This window comes from Geospiza fortis, unplaced genomic scaffold, assembly GCF_000277835.1.
Source record: "Geospiza fortis unplaced genomic scaffold, GeoFor_1.0 scaffold10, whole genome shotgun sequence".
Taxonomy (NCBI): domain Eukaryota; kingdom Metazoa; phylum Chordata; class Aves; order Passeriformes; family Thraupidae; genus Geospiza; species Geospiza fortis.
In genome coordinates, this window is record NW_005054326.1 from 5,454,780 (window position 1) to 5,481,318 (window position 26,539).

The 26,539-nt window shown below is 40.2% G+C and overlaps 1 protein-coding gene across 1 annotated transcript in view; it reads left to right on the forward strand.

Annotated features, from left to right (window-relative positions):
- The first annotated feature begins 229 nt into the window (after positions 1-229).
- The window catches only part of KIAA1549 (KIAA1549 ortholog), a 74,003-nt gene continuing 47,693 nt past the window's right edge, over positions 230-26,539 (forward strand). Inside the window, exons 1-7 of the mRNA XM_031057017.1 lie at positions 230-3,038; positions 4,499-4,587; positions 9,880-10,057; positions 11,547-11,674; positions 13,105-13,288; positions 19,661-19,720; positions 22,858-23,003. Coding sequence (XP_030912877.1) covers positions 245-3,038; positions 4,499-4,587; positions 9,880-10,057; positions 11,547-11,674; positions 13,105-13,288; positions 19,661-19,720; positions 22,858-23,003 — 3,579 coding nt within the window. The 5' untranslated portion in view covers positions 230-244. The remainder of the gene's footprint in view (positions 3,039-4,498; positions 4,588-9,879; positions 10,058-11,546; positions 11,675-13,104; positions 13,289-19,660; positions 19,721-22,857; positions 23,004-26,539) is intronic.

The following is a 26,539-nucleotide window of genomic DNA, read 5'->3' on the forward strand; positions in this document are numbered from 1 at the left end:
TGCCATGGAGTGTAGCCTTGCCCAGGTGAGAGGGAGGCACTTTCTGCTCTTCCACGGGTCTTATTGAAGTGCTGCTGTAGAGACATATCAGTGCTTTGAGAGGAGCTTGTGTTGTCCTGTTCATTTCCAGGGAATGGAGTTTCACAAGAAATCTTACTATTTGTGCTGACTTGCTTGTGGAGGGTTTTTACTTACTTTGTCTTCGCCCTTGAATTCTGGGCAGTTGTCTCCAGAAATATTCAGTATGACATTTGCTCATGGCAGTCTTACTGCTTGTGCTGATCTGTTGTGTTTTGGCTTTTGTTTTTCTCTCCCTTTTGATTTAGATGAGAGATCCTTGGAACAGCAGAATTTTTCCTTTTTCTCAACGGTGCATGAAAGCATATCAGGCAGCAGGACACAAACGACCTTAGCAAGGAGTACTTTGGAGTCCCAAGAAAGTGATTTGCTTCAAACAGTTTTATCATCAGTTACCACTTCCTTTGATGGGACTTTACTTAGCCAAGAAGAAACAGCCATGATTTCAGAAGGGAGAAGTACGCCGTTGGTAGATGTCTCTGTAAGGAGCAATGAGGCATTCCTAAGTGATGATGAATTTATTAGCTCCTTTTCAAAGGCACAGTGGACTCCTCCCGTGAAGTCTTTTGCAGTTTTAACAGATCATCACTCAGTTAATACAGTAGAGCCATCAAGAGAAATGTTAGAAACTGTGTTGCTAACACCTTCATTATCTGTCCTTTCTTCACTGTATGATATCTCAGAAACAGCACAGCAGAAGACTCCGTTGAGTGCTGTCCCTGAACGCAGCTACACTCTTACGGAGCTAAAGCCTTTTGTACCAGATCCTGAAGTACTAACAGCAAGCAGAGACTTGCTCTTGTACCCTCCAAATACAGCCGTTCCTTTCACTTCCATTCCTTCTGACAGGGGAGTTGTGGCACAGGAAAACATCAATGCAAGTTTAACAGCTCTGCCTTTTGGGGGTGCTTCAGAAGGATCTCCTCTCCATCTCAAGCTGCTGGGTGAAACCAGCCCTGGGGCCCCAGATGCCACAGTGCAAGGTGCAGACCTGTATGGTGATGTTTACACCCATGTGAGTAGCAGGGCAGCAGAATCTCTCAGTCGAAGGACTTACCCCACTCCAAGCATTCCCTGGCTCACACCAGCTTCAGCAGCCAGTGCTGAGCCTGCTTTTTATCCTATTAGTCTTCCACTTGTGTCTTTTCCTCTTGATTCAGCTGCCATTTCCGTGAACTCTAATACAATTCTTAATGCCAGCCTGTTTACACATGAATTCTCCACTACAGCACCAAATTTGCCTGCTGGTTCAGAAATACCAAGTCAATCAGAGCTTGTCAGTGAGCTCAAGAGTCCAGTGCCTTTGACGAGATCCTACAGTTACTGTCTGTATTGTGACTCTGTTTCCCTTCTGCCAGAAGCAGGCTTTGCCCCAGAACATGATGTGGGCTCAGGTGATGATGCTGAAACTTTGTCCATCAGAGCCTCTGAAGTACAAGGCATAACTGCATTTACAACTATAATTACTGATGGGTATGAATTAGAGGAGCCTACGCCTGAGATTTTTGATACTTCTTTTCCATCAAGACCAGTTGTTTCACTTTCTTCAAGACTTGCAGAAATCCCTGACTCAAGCATGTTTTTATTAAGCACTACAGACACTAGAACACCTATAACAATATCTCCCTCCTTCCATCAGCTCCCTGGGGAAACATCACTGAACATCTCTGTTTCCCAGACCCTCCCTGTTCTGGAAACAATTTCATTGACTCCAAGTGCTCATGTAGAACTTCCTGGTGCCACCACTGCTCTGTTGGACTCTACCGTCATCCCCAGTGAGCCAGTCGCATCGTTTGCAATCAGTCGGACAACCTTGCTGGAGCTGCCAGAATTAATGCCATCAGAATCCGTGGTTTTGCTTGGCAAGACATCTACAAGGGATGAACTGTCTTTAAATATTTCAGATTTTCCATCCAATCTTTTATCAACACCATTTCTTATTGAGTCTAGCTACTTGTCTTTATCGCTGACCATGCTAAATTCTTACTCTGTCATGCAAAGTGATTTATTAACACTGTTACCTCAGACCTTGTTGACTGGGACATCAGTGCTTCCTGAGGATGTTACCAGCTGGGACTTAGCTACCACTGTCAGCTCTGCCACTGATGCCGAGGTTTCTCAGTTACATCTTAGCCAAACATCATACTTTCATTCAAATACATCGTCCCTTCCAGACGCCCAGGTTCCTGAAATAATGCCATCATCAGAGTTTCACGCAGAGTCATCTGTGTTTCTGGAAGCATCCTCGGTACTGCCAGTGGGCTCTGAAGTTGTGTTTACCTCAGCTGCCACAGGAGCTACCTCTCAGTTGGAGCCTTCCTTCTCCACCTCTCCTTCTGTGGCTCCTACTCTGGTGCTGCCCACTCCTGACACCCAGTCTGTTACCAGCAGCATCTTGCTCAGTGAAACAAATCTGATCTCTTCGTTTACTACCTTCCCAGCAACTCCTGTCTTAAACATATCTTCATCTCTACTTTCAACTGCTCTGGGTTCTGATGAGGATATTGGTGCTACAGTTAACCCCACGCTGCTTTTAACATCTGGCAGCAGGGACAGTGTCCCCACAGCCCTTCCTCCCACAGACCCTGACATCCTCGCATCGGATGCTGACACCATCAGCATAACGCCCTTTCCTACAGCATCTCTGCCTGTGACCTCGTCGTTTGCTCCCACACAATTCCCTCTGACTGCCAGCCCTCCCCCTGCACTTGAAGTTCCATCAGGAAGCAGTGTAACTGCTGGTGCTGATCCATCAGCTCCTTCCACCGCTGCCACCAGTGCTACAGGCAGCCCAGGGACAATCTCCTCCAGTGCTACAGGCAGCCCAGGGACAATCTCCTCCACCCCTCCGAGGACCACTACTCCACCTGAAGTGGTGGCTGTGACCTCTGCTGTGACAACCACCAGGCAGCCGTACGTCTGCGACATCACCGTTCCCGACGCCTACTTAGTCACTGCGGGTAAGATATCCCCAGCATTTTCAGTTTGGTTTTCGGAAGCCGCTGTAACATGAACCCCTAGCTAAATTGCGGATTTTGGATTAACTAAGTGAACCTTATGGTGTAAATTTAGACAAAGAGCTGTAAAAGCATTGATTTATCATTTACTGTTAAAAATAATAGAGTTCTCTTGAACAAAGTCCATTGTGAGAGAGAATTACAAATACATTACACTGCACAGAGAATGAAATTGTCCTCAAAAATTGCTGATACAAGTGTGCTGAGTTAGAGGCTGCTTTATCATTTCATTGGTTGTAAATGAATGTTACTGTCATGGTACTGTTCTGCCAAACTGTTTAATGTTCTGACTGAGTAAGTTTCTCCTTTCAGTTGTTGCTGCTGTTTATTAAAAAACACCTGCATGTGAGGTAATGTTGTCGTATGTAAGAGGAGAATTGGTTTAAAAAAAGTTTGGGTTTTGCAACCATGTTTATAATTTCACCCTACTAGCTTATGTTTGTATCTTACCTCCTCCCATACTTACTTTCAGCTGGATTTGGTGTGTTTGTAACCAGAAAAAGTGACATTAGTGTGTTTCAAAATTAATTGTCTTAGCATCTGTGTTTGCTTTTCTGGTGTTTTCCTGCATCTTCCTAGCTTGTTAACAAAACAGTGCCAGCAAACTAATCCAGGGCAGCTGCAGAAGAGCTGCATTTTTGTGCTGAGCAGTATTTTTTACTCTCAAGACTTAGTTGCAAGAATTAAAGCAGAATGAGCATAAGCTCATCCTCCAGATATGTAGGTGATCTAGCTGTGCTAGTGTTGAGGAAGACTTTTTTAAAATGTAATTTGAGTACTTTTATAGGCAAGGTTTTGATGGAAAGTAAATGCAGGATGACAACACAACACTTTCCAGTTGTTTGCTTAACCCACAGTCACAGTGTCAAGTGTGGCTGTAACAGACATGACATCTATTGGGATGTGGAGGTTTTAAAGCTCTTTCTTACTCTGTGGATATCCCTTTCATTAATTAATGTCATGTTTGCTTACTTTTTATTTAAGAGAGAAGTAGATGCATATTTTCTGTGGCTTTTTTCTGACCTTATCTGCATTCCATGTGTTGCCTGCAAAACTTTTAACTGTGTTGTGACAGCAAACTCACAAGTCAAACCAAATATACTGCTACTTTCCCATTTGAATGCCTCAGTGGCTCTTTAAAGTTTCTTTTATCAGAATGCTGAAGACATTAGCTGTGGAAAAACAAAACAAAGAGAAAATAAACTTACAGTTCCTTAAACTTTACAGTCACTTTTTAGGATACAGTCACACCTTCACCCCTGTCCTTGTTGTTCATCTTACCTGTTTGATGCAACTGATCTCACTACTTGCTTCTTCATGCACTGCACAGTTGAAAATGCAGCTTTGAATAAAAACCTAAGAGATGAAGCTAAAAGTATTTTCTGACTGACATTAATTTCTAGTGCTGGCCCGAAGAGCTGTTCTGCGAAATGTCAGTGAATCCATCAGAGAAGTGCTCAGAGTTCAGTTCAGGAGATCAGTAGAGCTGGAGGTAAGTGGTATGAGTGTGTACAAGTACTCTTTGGTCAATATAATACAGTAGGGGTTTAGTTCATAAGCTAAAACAGTAATTCAAACAGTCTATAGATACTGCATCAAAGAGAGCTTTATTTTAAATTAAATGTTAGTCATGTTTCTTGCTTTTTTTTATTTATTGTGAACATGATGTCAACTTTTTTACTTTTAGAATGCCATCATTTTCTAGGACAGACCTTTCTTGGTTTTGCTAGAGGTGAGCAAGTCATGTCCAGAATCTGTTGCTCACCTCCTTTGCCTGGTGAATTGAAACTGAAGAACTTTTACCCTTCAAAATACCTGTTAAGCAGGTCTGTTTGTTCTGCTAGCTGATTACATACTTGGCACTTTAAACAAAATGAATCCTTCTGCACTGCCTTGTGCTATTTTATGTTATAAATGAGACCCTCAGCACTTGCAGGGGAGGTGGTAGAATCCCAAATGCCTGATTTGGCAGATGAAAAAGTTGTCACAGCCCAGTACCAGATGATCTTTTGTGAGTCAGTGATCTCATTTTTGTTCTGTAGTTAACTCAAGTAGCAGTTCATTGAACATAACTTGCATTTCTCCGTGCACAGAATTGCTTGGTGCCTTTAATTTTGGCATCTCCCATGATCACTGCACTCAGTAATTAAACAACTCCTGTCTGATGTTTGAGGATGTACATCTCTATTACTCAGTCAAGATAGGAGTGTTATAAATTCCTGCCAAACTTCAGCTACAGTGAGCTGCCTCTGTAAATTATGGGTAGTTTATGTCCTTTTAGCAACACCTACTTGTGAGCTACTTAGATTTTTTTATATATATAAGAGATTTTTCTTCTAGTTTGTAAATCATACCTTCAGTTTGTGCAAACTGGAATAGTCAAGAAGTCAAGATATTCATAATGATAGAAACACATTTAATTTTCAGTGACCTTACACAGCTCATTAATATGGGAGTGCTTATGTTCTTACTATTAACAGCAGTAGGACAAAATCCCTTTCTTAATATTTGAACGTTAATTGGAGCAAGCATTTGATATCTCACTTTATATTTTTCCCTTTAATTTCCTGCCTTTCATGCCTACTATTGCCTTGTAAAGCTCTCAACAGGGAGAAAGCTTCCAAGAAGTCCTAAGGCTTCTCAGAAGTAACTGTTTTTATAAATAATGCAGCTAGTCTAGCTTCATCCTTTGGAAAATCTTTTTTATCTAAAGGAAAAACATCTTTGCTGAATCAGTTCTGCTTATTCTAGAATGCTGCTATCATATGGGTTCTGCACTAAAAATAATCACTAGCAAATATGTTTTCACCTCTAACTGTGGAATACTAACAAAACTGTTGGTTTGAAAAAGAGCTGTCTATAACAGTGTTGAGTGGTGATGTAATGCAGTATTTTAAACAGAATTTCTCCATCTTACTAAACTTAATCAATCAAACAGACCTGACTTTTGTTAGTTGAAAGTACCTAGAAACCATGTGTGTATTTGCAAGTTATGGTAAAGCAGTGCACTTCTCTAAACTACTTTTTTACTGTGTCTCTTATTACAGCTCACAGATGTTCCCTCGCTGTGATGTAATGTACAGTAAATCAGGAGACAGTCCAGTTAAATTTAACTTTGTAGTAATGTATGCTTTAAAAATAAAATCCATGGCTGTGATGCCTATAACTGCTTCTCACTTTAAATAAGAAGCAAGTTTAGCAGTGAAAGGAGGATTAAAGCATTTTTTGCCCTCAGCTTTTTCAGTTGAAACTTTGGTCTCTGGTGCTTTATTGTTTCAAACACTGTGAGTTGCTGAAGTGGAAAAAAGAGAAGGCAGGATCCTGCCAAATGAAAAAAACTTCTGTCACTTTTTTCCCTAGAAAAATCCTTACAGCAAAGTGAGCATAACCAAAAATTTCAAAGTTTTTTCTAGCTGGTCTCAACGTACTGCATCTGCAAAAGAATAAGACCCCATTGTCTGAATAAGAGTAGTTTTAGTCAACACTCTGTAATATAAAGCTTATGACACTTGGGTAGGATCTGTTAGACAATGTTCTCTTGACTTGACTTGCACTGGGGTGTAAAATAAAACAGTGTTGGCAGTGACTCACTGCCAGGACCCCTGGTGCCATTAAGTTCATGCCAGCAGGAAAAGGGTTTTTGCCAGCCTCATTTGTGCTTGGAAATTTTATCCTGCATCTGGCATTTTTACCTTAGCCACTTGGTTGTCGTATTTAATGTGGGTCTGGTGGTGTGTCCTTAACCTACCAGTTCCTATAATCCCAAATCAGCGAACTCTGCCTCCAAAGTGTGGAGTTCAGGTCATTGCCACGTAAATGCTTCTTTCAAAGATGCCACCTTGTGGGCTTGAAGTGGCTTCATCTCTGCTTCACCACTGCTGAGGTTGTGGCTGGTACTGTAGAGGTGTGCAAAACCAGTGAGAACTGCTGCCTCAGGATCCTGACGTGCCTAGAAGCAGAAGCTTTATTTTATTTTTAAGACCTGTGAGCCTTTGTAGTTCTTCTTCAGGAAGTTAAACACCCTCTACAGGCTCTTTATAGGATTCTTAATAAGGTGGTGGTGAGAAAATCAGTTGTTGATGTTTTCTGCCAGATGTTTACACAGCATAATACAGTGGAGTGTAGGCATAGATTGGGTTGTGGCAAAGGTGCATCTGATCAAGTATTTTAGCAGACAGTAATCAATAGCAAATGCTTAGGAAACATCATAAGGGACAAGGAAAAGATACAGTCATGTTGTTCCTAAATACTCTTTTAGCCTTAGTAAACGGAGTCTTAAAAACTTTCTGTGCTGGATGTGCTCTCTCTTGTGAGGGTAGCTTGGAATGAGCTAGGTTGTGTCCTGGGAACAGCAGAGTTGGGTCAGTCATTGCACTCAGCAGCAGGGATAGCTTAACTCGAGCTGTTGTAAGAGTTCTCTGCTTCTGCTGAAGGGTTCTGCTTTTGCAGTGGGGATGGCTCCAAACTGCATATGGAATTTTGTGTGCTTCTCTGGCTTTCTGGACCAAGGTGCTAAAGTTAAAATACTTGTACATTTTAATGTAAGAAATACATGGTTGTGTACTTTAATAGCAACACTCTAAAGTGTGATGGTTCAACCATCTAATTTGTTAGCATCCAGCTGTCCTAGCCGTGGAGGTGAAACTTCCAAGAGAGAGTTGGATGGATGGCTGGGTCTGTGAACCATTAGAGCTGTGCCAAGAGCAGCTATTCTCATTCATGAATCGTGATTCCAGAGTCATGAGCTGTGCTCATCTAGCCTTGATAACTTTGTAAGCTTCTCTGTGAATTAGCTTGTAGACAGCATCATGCTGTCATGGGTCTGTTATTTCTGTCATATGGATGAGGCTGAAGAGAGCTAATTCTAGACAACCCTGCAATATCTCAGGCAGAAATAGCTATTGTTTTGACTTGTAGTGGTTCTAATCTGCCTAACTCAAAATTACTGTTAAAAGTGGATTTTTATTTTGGATGTCCATTCTGGACTTGCTGTTGCTCTTCTGATGGAGTGCAGTACAGAAGGGAACCAGTATTAGCTGTTGAGCTGAACAAGTTAATTCCAGGGCTGCTTTCCTGGTTGTTTGTGGGGCAGCACAACCAGTCAGAGATGGAGGCAGCTGAGTTGGTTACTGAGGTTTGCTTTTGTGTCTGAAATACCCAACTCCAGTGCATAAGTGTATGCTGGCTGCAGCAAGCCTCTCTTCCTCAGCATATACTGCTTCAGAAATCACCAGCAAATTGTCACTGAGATTTGTAATTCTAATTCCTCTTTTTCTTGCCTTTTAAGCAATCTCATTTGCAAGTAATGGGCAACTTTCTTTTGGCATGTGTTACCCATTTTTAACTGCTGTTTCTGTTTGACAAACTGAAGCTGCAGAGATTATTTCATCATGAGATAAAAGAATAAAATTTCAGATAAGAGGAACTGAAAGGAGCTGTGCACATTATTAATATCAAACAAATTTGAGTTTTATGGATCTAAATCCATTTAAAATAAAAGTTGGATGTTGCATGTATTTGTGGGCAAAGAAAGAAGAAAGGCATAATGAGAAGCATAGATTATTTTTCTCATTTCCTTCTGCTGCTGAGGTAGTTTCTTCTGGTGGAGATGAGCTCTCTGAAATGCAGGCATTTTAGAAGACAGGAAGGAGCTGCTTGCTGTCTCATCTCAACAGCAGTTGCCATCACTTTACACTACAGCAGAAATACCAAAAAGGAATATGTGGGTCGCAATTTAAGTGGCACTGTAGTTTTCTATAAGGCTGTTCCTGAATCTGAAGGTATCTAACACATCCCTTCACCAGCATGGCATCTGCAAGGTCCTGGCATCCTTTCAGTGAATTTATCAGAAACTCTGGGTCTCTGGTTTACATGATTTATCCATGAGGCCATCGTGTTGGATATCCCAAAATATTTTTGAAGTGTGACTGCCACAGGCAAATAAAGCAAACTGGGGGAGTAAACCAAGGAAGGAAGAAAGTAATGGTGGGGAAACAGGTGTTCTTAATGTTGAAAGAGTTTCTCTGAAGGAGGGAAGACACTGCAATATGTTTAAATAAATAAAACACTTCCATTTGTTCTACTTAGGTGGCTGAGAAATGATGGATAAGAGTGTCTGCATGGTTCAAGGTTTATATTTAACTTGCAATCTCATTTCTTTTACCTGATGTCTAAGGCTCCTCAGGGTTTTTAAGGAGACTCAAAGTCAGGATATGAATTGGAAGAGGAGAATTGTAATGTGGTAACTGTGTTGAAACAAGCAGATAGAAGTGTTCCCTGGAAGAAAGTTTCTTGAGTGTGAAAATTACATCTAAAGGACATTGGTTATGTGTATTTTACTCCTTGTGTGCCACATATGAATGGTATAGGATGCATTCACTATGTGGTGTATGACTGAAATGCAGAAGCTATGCAAGCAGTTCAGAAAGTAAACAGGAATTTTGTGTGGGAAATGTTATGTACACCAGGGGAATGTAGGCAAGGGGGAGTGCTAATATGTGGGAATGTGATAAATCAAGAGGTGCTGAGATTGGTGTGTTGTACTGAAGAGATTCCAGTAGGTGCATCTGGCATGAGGGAGTTGTCTCTGATGCACTGGAGCAGAGGCTGCAGGGCACAGTAGTGTTTGTGCTTCTGCTGCTCTTTGAAAAATAAAGACTGCATTTTCCTGCCTCTCAGTGAGGTGGCTTTGAACTGCATGAGACTCTGTGGGTCTAAAATGTTGCCAGATTTAACATTGACATATTTGAGTTTTCTTAATTTCAGTTTTTTTCTTTTGTTGTAGGTTTATAAAATTTCCCCCAAATTTGCTTTCTTGGTGACATCTGGTCCCTTTGTTTACACGGCAATAGCTGTCATAAATGTGCTTGTGAACAGCAGTCTTCTTCGTGGGGAGGCCCCCATCATCCTCTCACTGCACCCTTCTTTCACTGTGCCAGACAACAGATTCCAGGTTCAGACAGGTGAGTTCCTCCTGACACACAGGGGAAAAGGTGGCTTCCTGTTGATTCACACTTCTTCACTTGCAATGCAAGGTCGAGTCAAAGCCCTCTGTTCTACTGTGAATCTTAATTCTTTTTGTTAATGACATAATTTACAGATCCGTGGCAGAGGTGGTAAATTGTAAACAGTTAAACCCATCACTTTGTGGTTTTTTTCAGGATTTTTTTGGTACATTGCAAAATAATTGTGCTCTTTCTTTTGCTTCTCAAGGTGAGAAGAGAAAAAAAAAACCATGAAACATTTATTCATAAAATCACAGTGCAGCTACTTTGTAATGTTTGTGTCAATTTCAGATTAAATTTATGTTAAAAGCTGCCTTTTATATGTTGTGATGTAGGAGAATTGTGAGCAGGGGGATTGATAGCTTGTGTATAACATGAGCAGGAGGATTGCCTACGTAGTATTCAGCTTTCCATGGCTGCTGTATTGCAAAGTTTGACTGCTAATAATCTAAAGCAAAATGGTACCCATGTAATAGATTTTGAGAGTCAGTGTTGTCATTTAAAATCTTCTTTGGGCCCTGTTTGCATGATAAAACTGCTTGCCTGGTTGGTTGGCTGTGTAATGAGGTAGTGACAAGGACTGAGCATACAAGCAGAGTTAATAAATGTCAACATGGTACTTTTGTTCAGATACGCTTTGTGTGTTGTTTGTGCTGTGTTAATAATTGCGTGGCAAGACATCACTTCAGCTACGCAGGTGTGATGTCTTTTTCCACTGCTAACATGGTTATATAGACAGGAGGTGTATTTTTTGGGTTTGAACCTTGTATAACGTTGATGTTAGGATCTGTAAGCTAACTGTAGCATTTCTTTGGGTAAGAATATATGTGGAAATCCACAGATGTGCATGTAGTTAAGGTCTGTGTGCCTCATCACCTTCCTCTACACTCACTCTTTCTGCCTTGTGCTCTTTCTTTCTCTCTTCTGAACTTAAGGATGTCTGTATCTAAATTTAACAGATAGCTTACTAAGTGTTTTGAAAGTGTTAGACAAATACTAATGTGCATTAATGGATCCAATATGTAGTCTTTTAGGCAAGCTAAATACTTTATTTCAGGCTACAAGAAAGAGATATTTGTTGCTTTATTTTCTGAAGATTTTCGTGGATTGGCTGGGTGCTCAGGATTTCAGTGTGGCCAATTCAGTGGTCAGGTGAGGTGAAGTTAGCCACATGTCTATAGTGAAGGTCTTTTAGTATACAAGAGGAAACAGTGAGTATTTTGTCACTAGTATCTTTCAGAGATCTAATTACTGCTGCAACCAATCTTAGTGAGTAGAGAATTTACTGCAGAAACACAAAAATGTATTTTTAATGTGTTTTCATCTGGTGTTTCACTGAATGTGTCCTGAGCTTCATGAAAGAAGGAAATTATTGTCCTGTGAATTGTTGTTTTGTTCTCTCTCATGGAAGTACTTTTCTGGAGGAATAATTGCCCTTTGCTTTCAGTGCTTCAGTTTGTACCTCGAAATGTGGATATTGGATTCTGCACCTTTAGCCAGCGCATTGAGAGAGGGCTGACAATGGCATTCCTGGAGGTGAACAAGCACCAGGAGTCCTACAACTTCACTGTGCAGGTGAGAGGATGAGCATGGTTTGTATCTGTCCCTTTTCCCCCCTCACCTTTGCTTGTCCTTTGTTTCTTCCAGACAATAAAATGAGTTAAGTGTTCTCTGGCTGTCACTTGCAGTCTAGGTCATGTAGGACTATGAGGCTTTGTCATGAAGTCAGTTGGGTTTTCCCCCAAAAAATAACATGGCACAACATGTTACAAGCTTTTACAAGCTTTTTGAAAAAAATGATCCAAGGTGATGGTTTATATCCAAAAGCATTATTGAATGTGAGAGGGTTTATAATTTCTCAAATAAAAACTGTTCCAGCCCTTACCAGAGTCACTCCCGTCATAGTTTACTATAAAAGACTAAGGTGTGGTTAAAAAGTTTTTGTTGGAAGAAAACTCGCAGCTCTCATTGCCATGCTGGTTTTTCCCCACCCTGTTAGGGAGTATAGGAGTTACATGACCCTGCCATCATGTGAGCAAACATGCTAGTTGCTTCTGAGGTCTAGAAATACTTACAGTATATGATGTCTGGGACAGCTGCTACTGGAACTTCACACATGAAAGGTATTGCACATGTGCAGAGCCCTGAATCACACAGCAGAGCTTAGAGCTCCCTGGAAAGTCAGCAATTCAGTTTAATGAGATCAACTCCCTCTTCTGTTTGAATTCTTAAATTTAATCTAACTTTGTTGTAATACCAAACTCAGTAAAAATTTTGTTATGTTGTTTAACTGACACCATAAATACCCATCTGTTGTACACTAAAATAAATTCAGGAAGAAAAATGACAAATTTTAGAGTACCTAAAATACTGTGTAGTACATATAGAAGAGTGCTCAGAACTTCAAACACAGTGTCACTGCATAGACTGAGGACAGAGCATGCAAAACAATTTCTTGGACCATCAGCTTAGCCAACTTACTTTAAATACTTCTTATTTTTCAGAAGAGGTTTATCTACATGAATACATTTGCTGTGTATATTGTTGCCACAAAAAGGCTTCTAACAACTGGTGGGTTTGAGTGTGCATGGTGCAGGAGGTTTTTACCAAGAGAGTATCCATTTTCAGAACTTTTTTTGCCATAATCAATGCCTTTCTTCTGTTCCATGCAGTTTGGCATACATCTAAGACTTATTTGCGACTAGATTTATTTTGCTGTCTGACTTGCTAGGTGGTTTTTTTTCTCATCATTTTCTGGGCTGTAGCTGTCAGATCATTCTGGATTATGACTGACCTTAAAGGATGACTCTTTGAAGAGGAATTCACATGTAACTTTTCCTCTTCTGAGACTCAGCTGGCTGAACCAATCTGGAACAGATGTTCCTCTGTCTTGATGTGAATTGCACACCTCTTCATATAAGAGGAAAAAGAGAAGTCTGTCGAGGAAGGGATGGAAATGGCAGTGATTTGATTTTGCTCACCCTGCTTCAATGCTGTCTTTTCAGATACTGAATATAACTCTGAGCAGGCCTGGGGTGGCGTTTCGACAGGGCCCTGTGAGCATTGTTTTTGCCATCCGAGACAGGTACGGTTTTCTCAATGGGTCTGAAGTCAGCGAGCAGCTCAGAAACTTGTCCGTGGTGGAATTCAGCTTCTATCTGGGCTTCCCTGTGCAGCAGATTGCTGAACGTGAGTATTTGCTGTCACCCAATACTGCAAAATACTTCTGTTCAGAATTTTCCATAAATGATAATGCAGCTTCAAGTACCTAACATGAATCATAAGTTCTGCAGGGCAAATCTGTGCCTCTTTCTGCTCACATTTTGGTGTTACAGCATCTTGCTGCCTTTGTTATCATACTTTCCTTTTGTGCTGGGTCAGTTGTGCTTAACCTGCCTTCGTCAGTTCATTGGTCTTAGTCCAGATCTAAAAATAAGAAAATCACTTAGATCAGTATTGCTGTGAAGTGCAGTCCAAGGTGTGTCTTGGCTGATGTCTAGAGGGGCCTTTGGTAATTCTCAGGAGTGTTCAGTGCTTTCAGGGTTGTGCTGCCCTTAACTGTGTCTCTGACTTCTAGAAACTCCTGGGACACTGTCTGCATAAGTTGATATTTGCCCATATAGTCTAAATTAATTTGTCTATGCAGTCTGTTAAGTTTTAAGGTATTACCTTTCTCACTTTTTATGTACATTTGCATGGCAAGTCTTTTTTTTCAGACCACCATCATTCTAAACACAGATGAGTGGGAACTGCCTGCATAACAGAGCTTGCTTGACACTTGGCCTTGACAACTTATATTAGATTTTAGATTTTTCAGATGACTCAGGAACATAAGCAAGATCATGGGAGAATAGTACTTGCCTTTCCTGCTGGTGGGTGTCACTGACTCAGCCCATTAATTCCCCATTTCTCCTATCTCACCATGCTTTTTAATTTTTGGAGTTATTTCTGTGAGCTGTAGAGATGCATAACATCTGACAGAGTGAGTTTTACCATATAGTTAAATATCTAGTGGAAGATCAGGTCTAATTGTAGCTGGTGTTCATTATGCAGCTGTGCATGTCAGTGAAAATACTGTAAAGAGAGTCACTGTCAACAGAAAAGTTGCTCTCCTTAGCAGCTTTCGATCTAGGTAAGATGATTGCACAGGATACTTCCCATTTACTGGATGTACTCTAAACACACTAATTTTTTGAAGCTTTTTATTTAATGTTTTCAGCATTTTTGATTGCCCCCCCCCCACTCCCATAATAATTAAAAGATGTATGAAGTTGTTGACACATTGCTGTTAAGCATTTCTATTCTTGTTTGGTCTCACATAGAGTGTGAGCTCTGTGCAGTGGTAGGTCTATTTAGTGGAGCCAGGACCAAGTCTTGAGAATCCCTGTCCACAGATGACCAGCATTTCTTTTTATCTTGGAAGCCCCAGAACATCTCACATTGTGGGCTATGGTCTTCATTGCTCACTGCAAATAAACCGTTGCTCTTGCCTTGATTGCTTGAAAGACACCTCTCTTTACTCTGTGTCCTCTCTTTTATGCATTTGAGCTTGAGTTTAGGTAGCTTTTAGCCTCTAGTAATATTTTTGGTGTTGAGGGACCCTTTTTTTCCTGTGATATAAGAGCCTACATTGGCTCTTACAGCTTTTAGTCTTGTCCACATATTCTGAAATTATATTTGTGCGTTTGCAGGTTGCCCCTTGCTGAGAATCCATCTTCTGGATTGTGCAATGGAGCTACAGTGCAATTAAGTGATAACAGATTTTCTACCAAGGCTGGTGTAGCCTGAAAGAGAGGCTGGTCATAGGGGGAAGACATTCCTGTTAAAGATGAATGTACATAGTTCTCCTTGGGCTTGGAACTAGATGACCTCTAAGGTCCCTTCCAAACCAAACAATTCTGTGATTCTAGTTTCCTTTCCTGATGGTACTTAGGAAATTTGAAATTACTTTAATGCTCGTGTCAGGAGCTGTCCCTGTGCTTGTTACCTGCATGTGTGCAGTGCCTGGTCAGTGGGGATGGTGCCAGTGCCAGTGGAGCCCTGTGATCACTCACATGTCAATTATAAAGCAAAGTAAAGTAGGATGAGTGGAGAGCTCAGGATTTTTAGGAACTATGAGATCTTCCCTAAGACTGCAGTGTAGAAAACATGAGGATTTGGTGGATAAGGTGTCCTAAATTAAGGAACATAATGTCAGCATTTGACTTGCTTGCTGTTAGAGGAACTCACATTTACTATAGATTGATCCCTTTGTAGGACAGCACATTTGGGTTTGAACTGGTCTAGTTTGGTCTCAGCAGTGCTTTAATAGGCACTGTTGTGGAATACCAGCTCTGGTGCTATTTGGTAAGTTGGCAAAGTGGGAACACAGTTTCTCAGATTACTAGAGCTGTGGGTCCTTCTGTCAGCAAGCACAGAAATGATGAATGTAGTTCAGACTCTTTTATCAGTGAGACAACCACAGCCAGTTATTTTTAGCTGTTCCTACAGTTTTTTACACTGCTTCTGTGACTGGATTTTGAGCCTAAGGCTTTTAGATCTTCAGATTCAGAGCCAAAAATTCTGTCCAAAGGCTTAGCAGCATTGGGCAGATCATTCCTGAAACATCATCTTCAGCAGACCGTTGAGGGTGACCAACAGCCAGATCCTCAAAGCTTCTTTAGCAGGGAGATACCTAAATGTTTTTGTTTTCTAGGCCCGGAACTCTACAGAGCAACTGTAGCAGGGAAAGTGTTACAACACCTTGGATTGATATAGCTGCTTTGGTCTGTGCCGATTAATATGCAAACCTCTGCTTTCAGTGTGATTTTTTTTTCTAGGAATGTTGGATATTTACATGTAAACCATCTATGTATGTCAGTGTTCATATGTAAATATGAAATGTTCCATGCCATACTGTTCTGTGCCATTTGTGCCTTAGTTTATCAGGCATGGTAACAATTAATACTCTTGGTAGTGACTTTTCTTTTTCCCTTAAGGACTCTGTGCATGATCTTGTAAGTTTTGTAGTTGCATCTGAAGAAATTATTTGTGGATGAGCTGAGTGCCAGTACTCAACCCCTAACTTGGGAGTTGAAGTTGATCATACCCAAAAAAAGCTACTTGTGCATCTCTACATTAAGTGAGATCATGACATCAATATCCCAAATATGAGCCTTGTTCCAAGGAGTGTATTTGCTCCTTGCCACTTGTTCACTTTGCATTGCCTTTCACACACTATCCTCTCATGGTTTTTATTCACATAAATAATGTCTTGTTTCTAGTTTTAACTGTGTGGTTTGTTCCTGTGCAGTACATCGTTAATACCAGGAATTCTTTGTCAGTTTTTCCCCCACTCACATAGAGTCAGGATCAGGAGTGAAAGTTGTTTGGCAGATGTGGACTGTTCTTTGCAGGAATAGGGCTGTCAAAATGGCAGAACCTGGAAACTTCCAGACTTTCTTCTTTCCTCACAAGACTTTTAGGTGACTTGAGCAACATGCTTCTATTCAAATTTACAGGTCCAGTTTACACCTTTCTCATCCTTATTTTTTATTGTCCACCTTACAGCTCACGTTTCAGATTGGAAATTGGTTAGATGGTCATGACCTACAAGTCAGCAGAAAGAAAACCAAGTCTAATCACAGGGTTTGGATGCTAGTTCATTAAAAATAACAGGAAACTTTATATTTGGTATCTCTTTATGGCGAGTAGATTTCTTGGAGGACAGGTAAAGGCTAGCTGTGGAGTAGATGGCAATATTTGCCTTCATGAACTTACCCTGAATAAAGCTCTTTGTTTTTCTTAGGGCTTCAAGTCCTAAGAGAGTAGAGAGATTTGCCTTGGGACTTGCTATTTTTTCAGTTCTAAGTAGCACTTTGATGTATGGCATTTATTTTGGCTGTCTTGGAGATGTTGCAAGGCCAATAGGATAAATATAAGATTGTATTATATGGTCCAAGGACTGCAGAAATATTTGGCAATTTTTTTCTGGGTGGATTTTGGATCAGGTTTTAAACAGACACAATGTGTGTCTGTTTAATGCGCTATTGCCCACACCCCAGTATCTGCATGGAATCTTATTTTTCATTTAATGCCTTCTCATTTCAAATCCTGCATTCCCTCCATGCTTTCTACTACTGTTCTCCATTGATCAGAAATAAGAACGATCAGCATGACACCAGTTGTATCCGGCATGGTCCCACACATCTGTTGGAGAGAGTGATCCTTAGAACATCTGGCAGTGGCCGTGCTGCCTGAGTGGTGTGCTTTAGACTGCTGTCAGTAGGTCTCTGGGTGAGCAGGTGACCCTTTCCCTTTTCATTCAGCCCCAAATCGATGCTGTTACACAGTGTGGTGCTCCAGGGGTCCCTGTTAGCATCTTCTAATGATGCCAGCATCTACTTCATTAATGCATCCAGAGTCATTAGCAGACCAGCTGCAATCTAGCTAATAATTGCATTTTGTCTATCCAGCTTCCCCCTCAGAATAACAATCAGTCAGTGCTGTTTGTAATTGTTAGTTCCAGAGGACATCAGAACTCTTGCAAATTTGATCTTACTGCAGTGCTGAGACTTCAGATGAGCCCAAGGTCTGTGTGTCAGTGAGACACTAGAGTGACCTGTGGTATAAGAAGTGGAACCTGGATTGGCTGAGTTCTGACAGTTTTCAGCATTCTTTGTCAGGTTTTAGAACCTGGTCTTAGTTGGCAGTGATCACAGCAGCACATCTTCCTTTTCAATGTCAAGATTTTCTGCTCAAGTTGGTTTATTTTTAAGTTGCATTAATTCCATGGAAAGTTTAAATGAATAGTCACGCAGCAATTTGCATGAATTAAATCATTTTCAAGTACTAATTAGAAAAAGTGTGAAGACCACAGTAAGTATTGAAGTGAAACATGATTTTGGGTTAAAGAAGAAAAAGACTCACAATTGCTAGGAGTTCAAAGCATTATGGTCACGGGAAGGTTTTTGATTTCCTTATCGTGCTCTTTCCATGCATTGGAAAACAGCAGAATCAGTTTTCAGTTTAGTTTATGCTTTTTTTGTTCAGCTTCCATTTCTAAATTGAAGTAAACAATTGCATGACTAGAGTAAATAGAATTTCAATCTAAAAGCTACAATCAGAAGAATCGAGTAGCAGGATGCCAAAAATAAATGGGTGTGTTTAAATGGACTCTGAGGTGCTTTTTGCTTGTCTGAGAGTTTTGGAAATGTAATGCATTGTGATCACTTGCATAGAGGGCCAGTGTTTCCTGTTCAGAAAAAAAGGACCATGTTCCAACACCCTTCTGAATAGTAAGTCACAGAGTACCTGCCAGGTGATCATCTTGAAGCTAGTGGTGCTATTACTGAAATAAAGGTGGAATAACCAAATTTTCTTTTATTTTTTTCTTCCAATAGGAGTTAGTTATAAATCTGTGAAAATAAAAGGTAAAATGTAACTAATGATTCTTTTGCTTTTACCTTAACCAAAAAATTCCTAAGCTTTTTAATGGGCAAAAGAATCAGATTTTTGGTACACTGACAGAGAACAGCTTGTCTACAAATTCTTGCATCATTAAATTAGAAAAACTTCAATTTTCTACTTCCCTGAAATGTGGAGTAGTGGCAAACTAGTCCACAACTGTACACATCTTTATTCTAAATTGATCCAGCATGGGTCAGGTCATTTAATTGTTATGTGCTGCGTTCTTTCTGTTCATGAAATGGTTTAAAAATTAACCTTTGTATAATGCTTAGCAAACTGCATCTGGATTAAATATTTTGAGAAAGTTAAGACCATTCCTTTTCCTTATTGCCATAGTGAAGCTTAAGACTTCCCTTGAGGAAACTGTTGGCCCAGCCCCCATCTTCATTTCTTTCCCAACATGTCTTTACTGCTCTCCAGTGGAAACCTTGGGAAAAATCTTATCTATACTGAAGTCAGTAGAAATAGGCTGTTTTCCTTACTGGGGCAAGGATTTCCCTCTAGAGCAGAGCTTTTTTTTGAAAAATCCGAGAAATTAGGAAAGCTTGGAGCCACCAAGCCGAGTAGAAAAGCCATGAGGTTTGTCTACAGCAGTGTTTCTACATGCGGTTGTTTGTGGGTTTTGTAAAAAAAACTGCACAAGTCTGGAACACAAATCATACATGTTTAGTTCTCTGCTTTACTTTTATTGTTTTTTCATAGTTTCTGCCACAGAGAAGGTCTTATTTTCCTTATATCCTGAGGCACTCAGGAGTTGCCTCACTGGCCTTTGAGCAAGAGAGTGATCCTGCAGCTGGCTCAGTAAGAGTCACAGCTCAGACAGTGAGCTTTTAAATTCCTGGGAGCAATGACCTCGGTGCAGCAGCTTGGAGTCTTTCACGTAATAAATCTGACTGTTTCACTTAGCTTCTTTTTGTTAGAGACAAACTCAGCAGTGTACATTGGGAGCACTTCCCTTGCCATTGTGTCTGCATTGCCTCAGGAGCAGAAATGCATCTGTGTAAATAAGATGCTTGCTGACAGTATAAATTATGTAGTGGCTTCTGGTTTTGTGTATGTTGTTTAGAAAACTGTTCTTATGGATGTTTTTCTTCCATTCTGTTTTTTCTTCAGCCTTTCATTATCCTAAGCTTAACGTGTCCCAGTTGATGAAATCTTCCTGGGTGAGAACAGGTATGTATGGTCTCTGTGAGTAAGTAAAAGTGCAATTAGTTTTGGTAGTGGAATATCTAACCTGCATAAATATCAATAGCTTAGGGGTGCTGCATTTTTATGAGGTAATAACATGGTCTGAGCTGAATAAATTCTAAAACCAAAGGCCCAGTGACCTGGAATATCTGGGAAGTATAAATCCCTGGTCTAGATTTAACTTATCTGGGAAGTATAAATCCCTGGTCTAGATTTAACTACTGAAATTCCTTGATAATGCACACAAAGCACTTTTTGTCTATAAGGCAGTTCATTCTTAGTGAAACAGCTCAGACTGTCAGGCATAAAGTATCTACTCTGCATGTTGTCAATATGCCACATTGATTTTTAGATCTCTACTTTAAGTGAAAATTAAAATTTTATTTGTGTGACACTTTCTACCAAAACATGCCCAGAATAAAACAGAGTGAAAATAGATGAATTCTGAGTACATAAAAAGTTTCATTACATTTCATTGATCTCTTCTGATTCGTTCACAGAAGATGCCTCCCACCAAAGTCTTCTGAGTGTTTTATTCTGTAATTTGCAGGTGTGCTTGAGCTCTCATGTTTAGGTGCTCAAAGGCTGTTGAGGTTGCCTCCCTGCTGTAGGTCTTACCTGGTGCTTTTAAGCCTGACTGGTGAGGAGGTTTTGCCTACCAAACCTGTTCTTAGGGTGCAGGTGCCCCAGTGGATGCACTCTTGTCTTCCTACAGCTTTTATCACCTCTAGTTCACCTGTTGTGTAGACTTACTCTTTTTTCCAGGTTTCTCTATTTCTTCCCACCAATCACCACTTCACTCTTTAATCAGGAAACCAAATTGCACCTCAATTTCTGATGCCCACGTGGCTTGTTTCAGAGAAGAAAGATTTAGAATTTCAGATAATGCTCACTGATGTGGGAAAAGCTCCTATGTGTGTCTTTATAACCATTGGCATCCTTCCTTAGAGATTTCTGTTGGCTTTTTTGGCTCCACCTGCTCCCTCTCTTGCTCAGCCTTAGGATTGTCCATTGCTGCTGAAAATTCCCTTAGCTCCTGCAGTAAAAAAAGGGTTCTTCAAGCTCTGAAATCACATTCCCTTGGGTTTTGATAAACTTCTGCCTGTAAGATTTTGAAAGCCAATTGCAGCAACTTTTTTTTCTTTTTTTTTGCTTCTTTTTTTTTTCTGCAGAGGAAATTTTTGTAGTCTCAGTTCTTGCAGGATTCTGGGAAGAGCTGGCAGACTTTGGCTGAGTCATTGCTTTCAGTCAGTGTTTTGTATTTTAAGGGTAATGAATCATGACATGGGGAAATGATAGAATCCATGCATGTAAAGATTTTTTAATATCAAATTACCCAGATATATGTGCATGTATCCCAGTAGTCATAAAAAGCTGGGATATACAGTGTTCTCCCTCTGTTGTAGAATACAATTCATGCTATTAAACATAATTTATTGATACTGAAACCCAATACACAGGCAAGAACAGTTTTCTGCCTGGTGTATATAATAGCCTTAGGTCACTGTCTGTTTTGCTATTTAATTCTGAGATACTTAGTCTGTGATTGAATTTAGAAGACAGACACTGTTGATCTCAGTGACAAATCATGAAAATGTTTCCTTTTTCTGATATCTGCAGTGAAAGCTTCAAATTGAAAAAGTGGCTTTAATAGATTTGGTTTAAAAATTTCAAAAATTAAAATTATATTTAATTGATTTTATCTAACTGGTGGCTTTTTATTAAGCTCTACACTTAAAAAATAAATGTGGAAACACAGAAAAACTGGATTTTTAAAAGTACGTGTATTTTTAGTGGAGGAGAATTAGAACTAAATTTATTTGATGCAGTCAGCAGTGAGTTGGTTTGCTGTCCTGGAGGGTTGTTCAGTTGGATCATTTGAATGACTACTGCTCCATTCACTCAAAATTTCTCCAACTGGATGCCATCTTGCTAGTAAAAGTCCGCCCTTTTTTTCATCTTCCTTCAGGGATTCCTCTCAGCATTAGCTGCCCCAGTGACCCAGGGTACCTGGTTGCCAGGTGAGCAGGGCTGCAAACCATTTTTTTTAAGCTGTGATTGGCATATTTGTTAGTCTTATCTGGGGAAGTTGCACTTGAATACACAGCTTCATTCATCTGCTGCTGTTCTACTTTTTCTCCAGGACTCTGAGCCCTTGCCCTCCCCATCTCCAGCTCAGTACACAAGTGTTGGTACATCTCCAACACAGCACTTTTGACTGGAATTTGTTGAAGCAGCCTAATTAGACTAAGTTTTCTCTTTTGGCAGTTTTTAAAAATTCATTGAATGCTCATGATTTTATGCATTTTTAGAATTGAAATTGTTTCCTTATTATCCTGCGTCTGTCTAGCCTGGTTAAGGTTTCAAAAAAATCCTCTGCCTGAATTTTTTTCCCCCAAATTATTTATTTTGAGGGGAAAAGAATTCACTCCACATTTCTCTAAGTGGATGCCATCTTGCTAGTAAAAGTTCACCCTTTTTTTCCTCTTCCTTCAGGGATTCCTCTCAGCATTAACTGCCCCAGTGACCCAGGGTACCTGGTTGCCAAGTAGGCAAGGCTGCAAACTGTTTTTTTGTGCTGTGATTGGCATATTTCTTAATCTTATCTGGGGAAGTTGCACTTGAATACACAGCTTCATTCATCTGCTGCTGTTCTACTTTTTCTCCAAGAACCTTGCCCTTCCCATCTCCAACTTGGCATCACTTCTGAACACAACACTTTTTACTGCAATTAGTTGAAGCAGACAATTTAGACTAAGTTTTCTCTTTTAGCAGTTTTTAAAAATTCATTGGTTTCTCATGGTTTTATGCATTTTTAGAATTGAAATAGTTTCCTTATTATCCTGGGTCTGTCTAGTCTGGTTAAGGTTCAAAAAAAATCTTCTGTCTGAATTTTTTTCCCCCCAGATTATTTATTTTGACCTTTTCCCACCAAATGTTTCCCTTTTCCACCAAGTAACCTCCACCTGAACAGGTCAGAATTCCCATTTAAATACAGCTGCTCTCGAGTTATCCCTGAGCTGTCCCAGGTTGACTCAAAGCTTGATATGAAGTTGTGGAGAAGAAACTGAGAAGTTCTACTAATGGATTTGTTTTCTTGGGCTGTTTTCTGTGCCATGCAGTTCTCCTGGGTGTGGTTGACCAGCGCATTCAGGAGGAAGTGTTCCGGGCTGAGATGGAGCGGAAGCTCGCTCACCTCTTCAATGAGGCTTTGCTCAGAGGCAGGATCTGGAGGCGGGCCAGCTTTGCAGGCAGCAACATTGTGCAGGTATTAAGAGGATGAAAAATAAAGGATAATAAATTGCTGAATTATTTAACATGAGTGTTAACAAAGTGCTTGGGTTTTCATCTGAGAAATATTAACTCAAAAGCGTGCGTCGCCTTTAGCTAGTTGGTGATACTTGTGTTTTGCACCTAAAATGTGGGTCTTCTTTCAAGCACCACATATTTAAGCTAAACATAACAGAAATGCAAATAACTGACTAAAAAATTCTGATGGCTTCTTAGAAACAACAGTGAAAATTGTTTTACCAACGTCTTGTTTTAAGAGTGTTCTATCTTGTTTGGCTTACATGAGGCGCCTAACAAAAGGAGACAGGATGATCATCTGAAAAACATTTATCTCCTGGGACAGCTACTTCACAGCTCTCTGTGATGTTTTGGCAGTGATATAGAAATACAAAGTAGAATTGTGTGTGGCTTGGTGCAGCAGTAGAGTAGTACATTCTACCCCTTAACTTCTTATTTGTCGCAGTACTCCTGGTCACAGGGTTGGATTTCAGGTAAAAATGATTATTCATACCAAATTTTGCACACATAGCAACTTCTTTTATCTGGATTCCAGTGCTGCTTTGGAATTTTAGAGTCACAGGTGGATTTATTCACATAAAGTCCAAGAAGACTTTACTATTTAATTTAAAGTTTTAAATTCTGATGTGTTCTTTCTAGTCAGTTCAACAATCTGAAAGCCAAAGTACTTTTTTAATGGCTCATCTTCTTAAAAATTACCATTTCCAGCTAATTCATTGACAGTTGGTTTACCTCCCAGATGCCCTTTTTGCATTTCAGAGCTATTGTCTTTATTTAATTTAATCCTATGGTTTTTGCTACCACTTAAATTTCCAGATGTTGGGATATTCTTACTTCTGCTTTCCTGTCTCAGAAACATCTGTTTCAGTAATAGAGATTTTATTTTATTTTTCTTCTGTACAGCTTCGAAATGCTGCTAATAGGTGTCTGCTTCAGATCTCCTATTCCCAGCACCTCTTATTGCACTTTGTTCATTATGCCTTTGTCCTCCTTTTGCATATAAATGAAACAAATATTCCTTATGTTGCTAGTGAAGATACCACAGCCTATAAAATGTGTATGTTTAGATTACAGTTTTATGACTTCGCACAATAAAGCTCAGGTAGTTTATTTTTTTCTCATGCACAAAATTATGGGCACATCCTTTCTAGATAAGGAGTGGTATTTTGGAAAGTGAAAACACAGCATTTTTCTTTTGACTTTGTATTACATACTGGGACATAAGATGAGGTCTGCAGCTCGTGTTCCAGACAGCAATGCTGCTCATTTATGCCACTTAATTAGTGCAAAGAGCCTGCCAGCTGCTGGCTTTGGGCAGAGGAGGGTTCCGTTCATTACAGTCAGCACCATCACAGGGCTTTTCCAGGTGCTCCCAGCCCACCCTTTCAGGTAGGATGAGAGCTGTAACAAAGGAGATGGGGAAGGAGGGAGGCTGAAGTGAAACCTTGCAGTGAAGAGTGTGTGCTGGATGTGCTCACAGCAGGCTGTGGTGTGCAGCTGCAGTGATGGTGAGCTCCAGACTGAAGGATAGTTCCTTTCAAGGATGTTCCCCTGTTAGCTGAGGATCTTGTCCATAGATACCTGCCATAAACCTTTTACTGCTGTTAATTCTGTTCCTCTTAGCCAAGTTTATAAGCTGTGTTTGTATCTTCTGGTAGAGCTAATAACGGTTCTTGTGCTTTACATTCAGATTTTCCCATATATATTTCTTGCACACAAGGCAGTGACTGCTATGATAGTAGAGCACGATGCAGTGAAAATAAGAAAAAAAGCTGCCAGCACCAAAAGTGTTGCACAGTTTTAACAGAACATGTTTATATATCCATTAAAGACTGGACTCACATTTCACTTGCCTTGTGACCCTCTAGACCGGAGTTTTTCCTGAGGTGAAATATATTTATAGTGTATTGAAATGTGACATTTCTAAGCTCTATGGAAAATCAGGACTGCAGGTCAAGAGGTGAAGCAATTATTTGTGCATGTTACTGCAGGCGTATTAGTTTCCTTTCACGTGCTCAGGAAATAGAAGTGATACCTTTTGAGGTTTAGATTTCATTTCTGAAGGCATGTGTTAGTGCCTAAGAATGTGAAAAATTATGCTTTAAATCTGGGCACTCTGAAGAAGAGCTTTGGAGGGTACCCAAATAGCAGGCTTTCCCCTCCTGTTTGACTGTCTGTGCTGTTAACAGGTGGCACTCCACGATAAAAAGAGAAAAAAGTCTGTAACCATTGTGTACAAAAACCCCTCTGAAGCCTCACACCTGGTTGTTGTACTTCTGATAGTTCCACTGATTTTTGTGTGACATTGTATTAATGTTTCACAGAGTAGGTCCTATGTATTTTCAATGTGCATCTTCTGTTGCTGCAAATCTGAAGGCACGTGCTTACTGTGGCTGGCATTGCATCTGCAGACACACCTGTGCTATATTTATATTTTAATATCTAAAATACATATTTTATTATATTGTAGTTTACTATAATAATTCTCATTACATTTTGGGGGGAATTAGAGGGCTTAATTGTACTTTAAAAATACACCAGCAGCTAATAAAAAAAATTAATTTTCCTTTATTTCAACATGCTTGATCCTTTGAACCTAATAGAAAGTGAAAAGCTAATCCTAGTAAATTAAACAAAGAGGAATGTTCTGATTTAAAGAACATGTTAGGCAGCATTTTATTTGCAATGTGTGTGAGGAGTAGCAGCTTATGAGAGAATGCAGTGACTGAATTGAGCTTTTCATTAAGGCAAAAATTCGTTCTCGTGTTTTTCTGCTGACAGCTTGTGTGTCTCTCCTGGCTGAGGAAAGCCTGTCTTGCTGTGAGTTTTTAGGTTTATAAATAAATTCTTGCAGCGAGTTTTTGGGTTTATAAATGAAGCCTTCGGGCACTGCTGCTGCTTCACCTTTTCCTCTGAGGCTTTTGGCCCCTCCAGCAGCTGTCCCAGGCAGCAACTGACCCCTCCTGTCAGGTTGCTCACAGCCTGCTTGTGCCTCTGGGTGCTGACCACAATACAGCTTGAATTAATTGCCCAGACACTAAAATCTGAGTAGGATTTTAGTATCTGGGCAATTAATTCAAGCTGTACTATGGTCAGTAGAGAAAGAGGATCTTTTTCAATTATTTTTTTCCATTATGATAAAGGAAGGCAAGAAAGGGAAATAATCCTCCTGCATGAGCACTGGGGGTTGTGTGTGCATATCTGCTTGTTTCTCAGTAGTGCTCATGCCTTCCAGACCCTGAAACAGCTCACCAGGGCTTCCTTGCTCCTGTAGGGATTGCTGACCAGGACATCCCTCTGGCTGACCAGGACTCTGAGAATGCCTTGGAAGCTTCCCCACCACTTGTATTTCCGTGCCTGAAATTACCAACTAGATTTTGTTACCAAGGCAACTCTGTTCACTGACCTATGATATTCACTTGAAAACACTTTCTAAATTAAATTTACTGACACCTGAACACAGTTAAGCCTTTCCTCTGTGGAGGTTAAATGCAC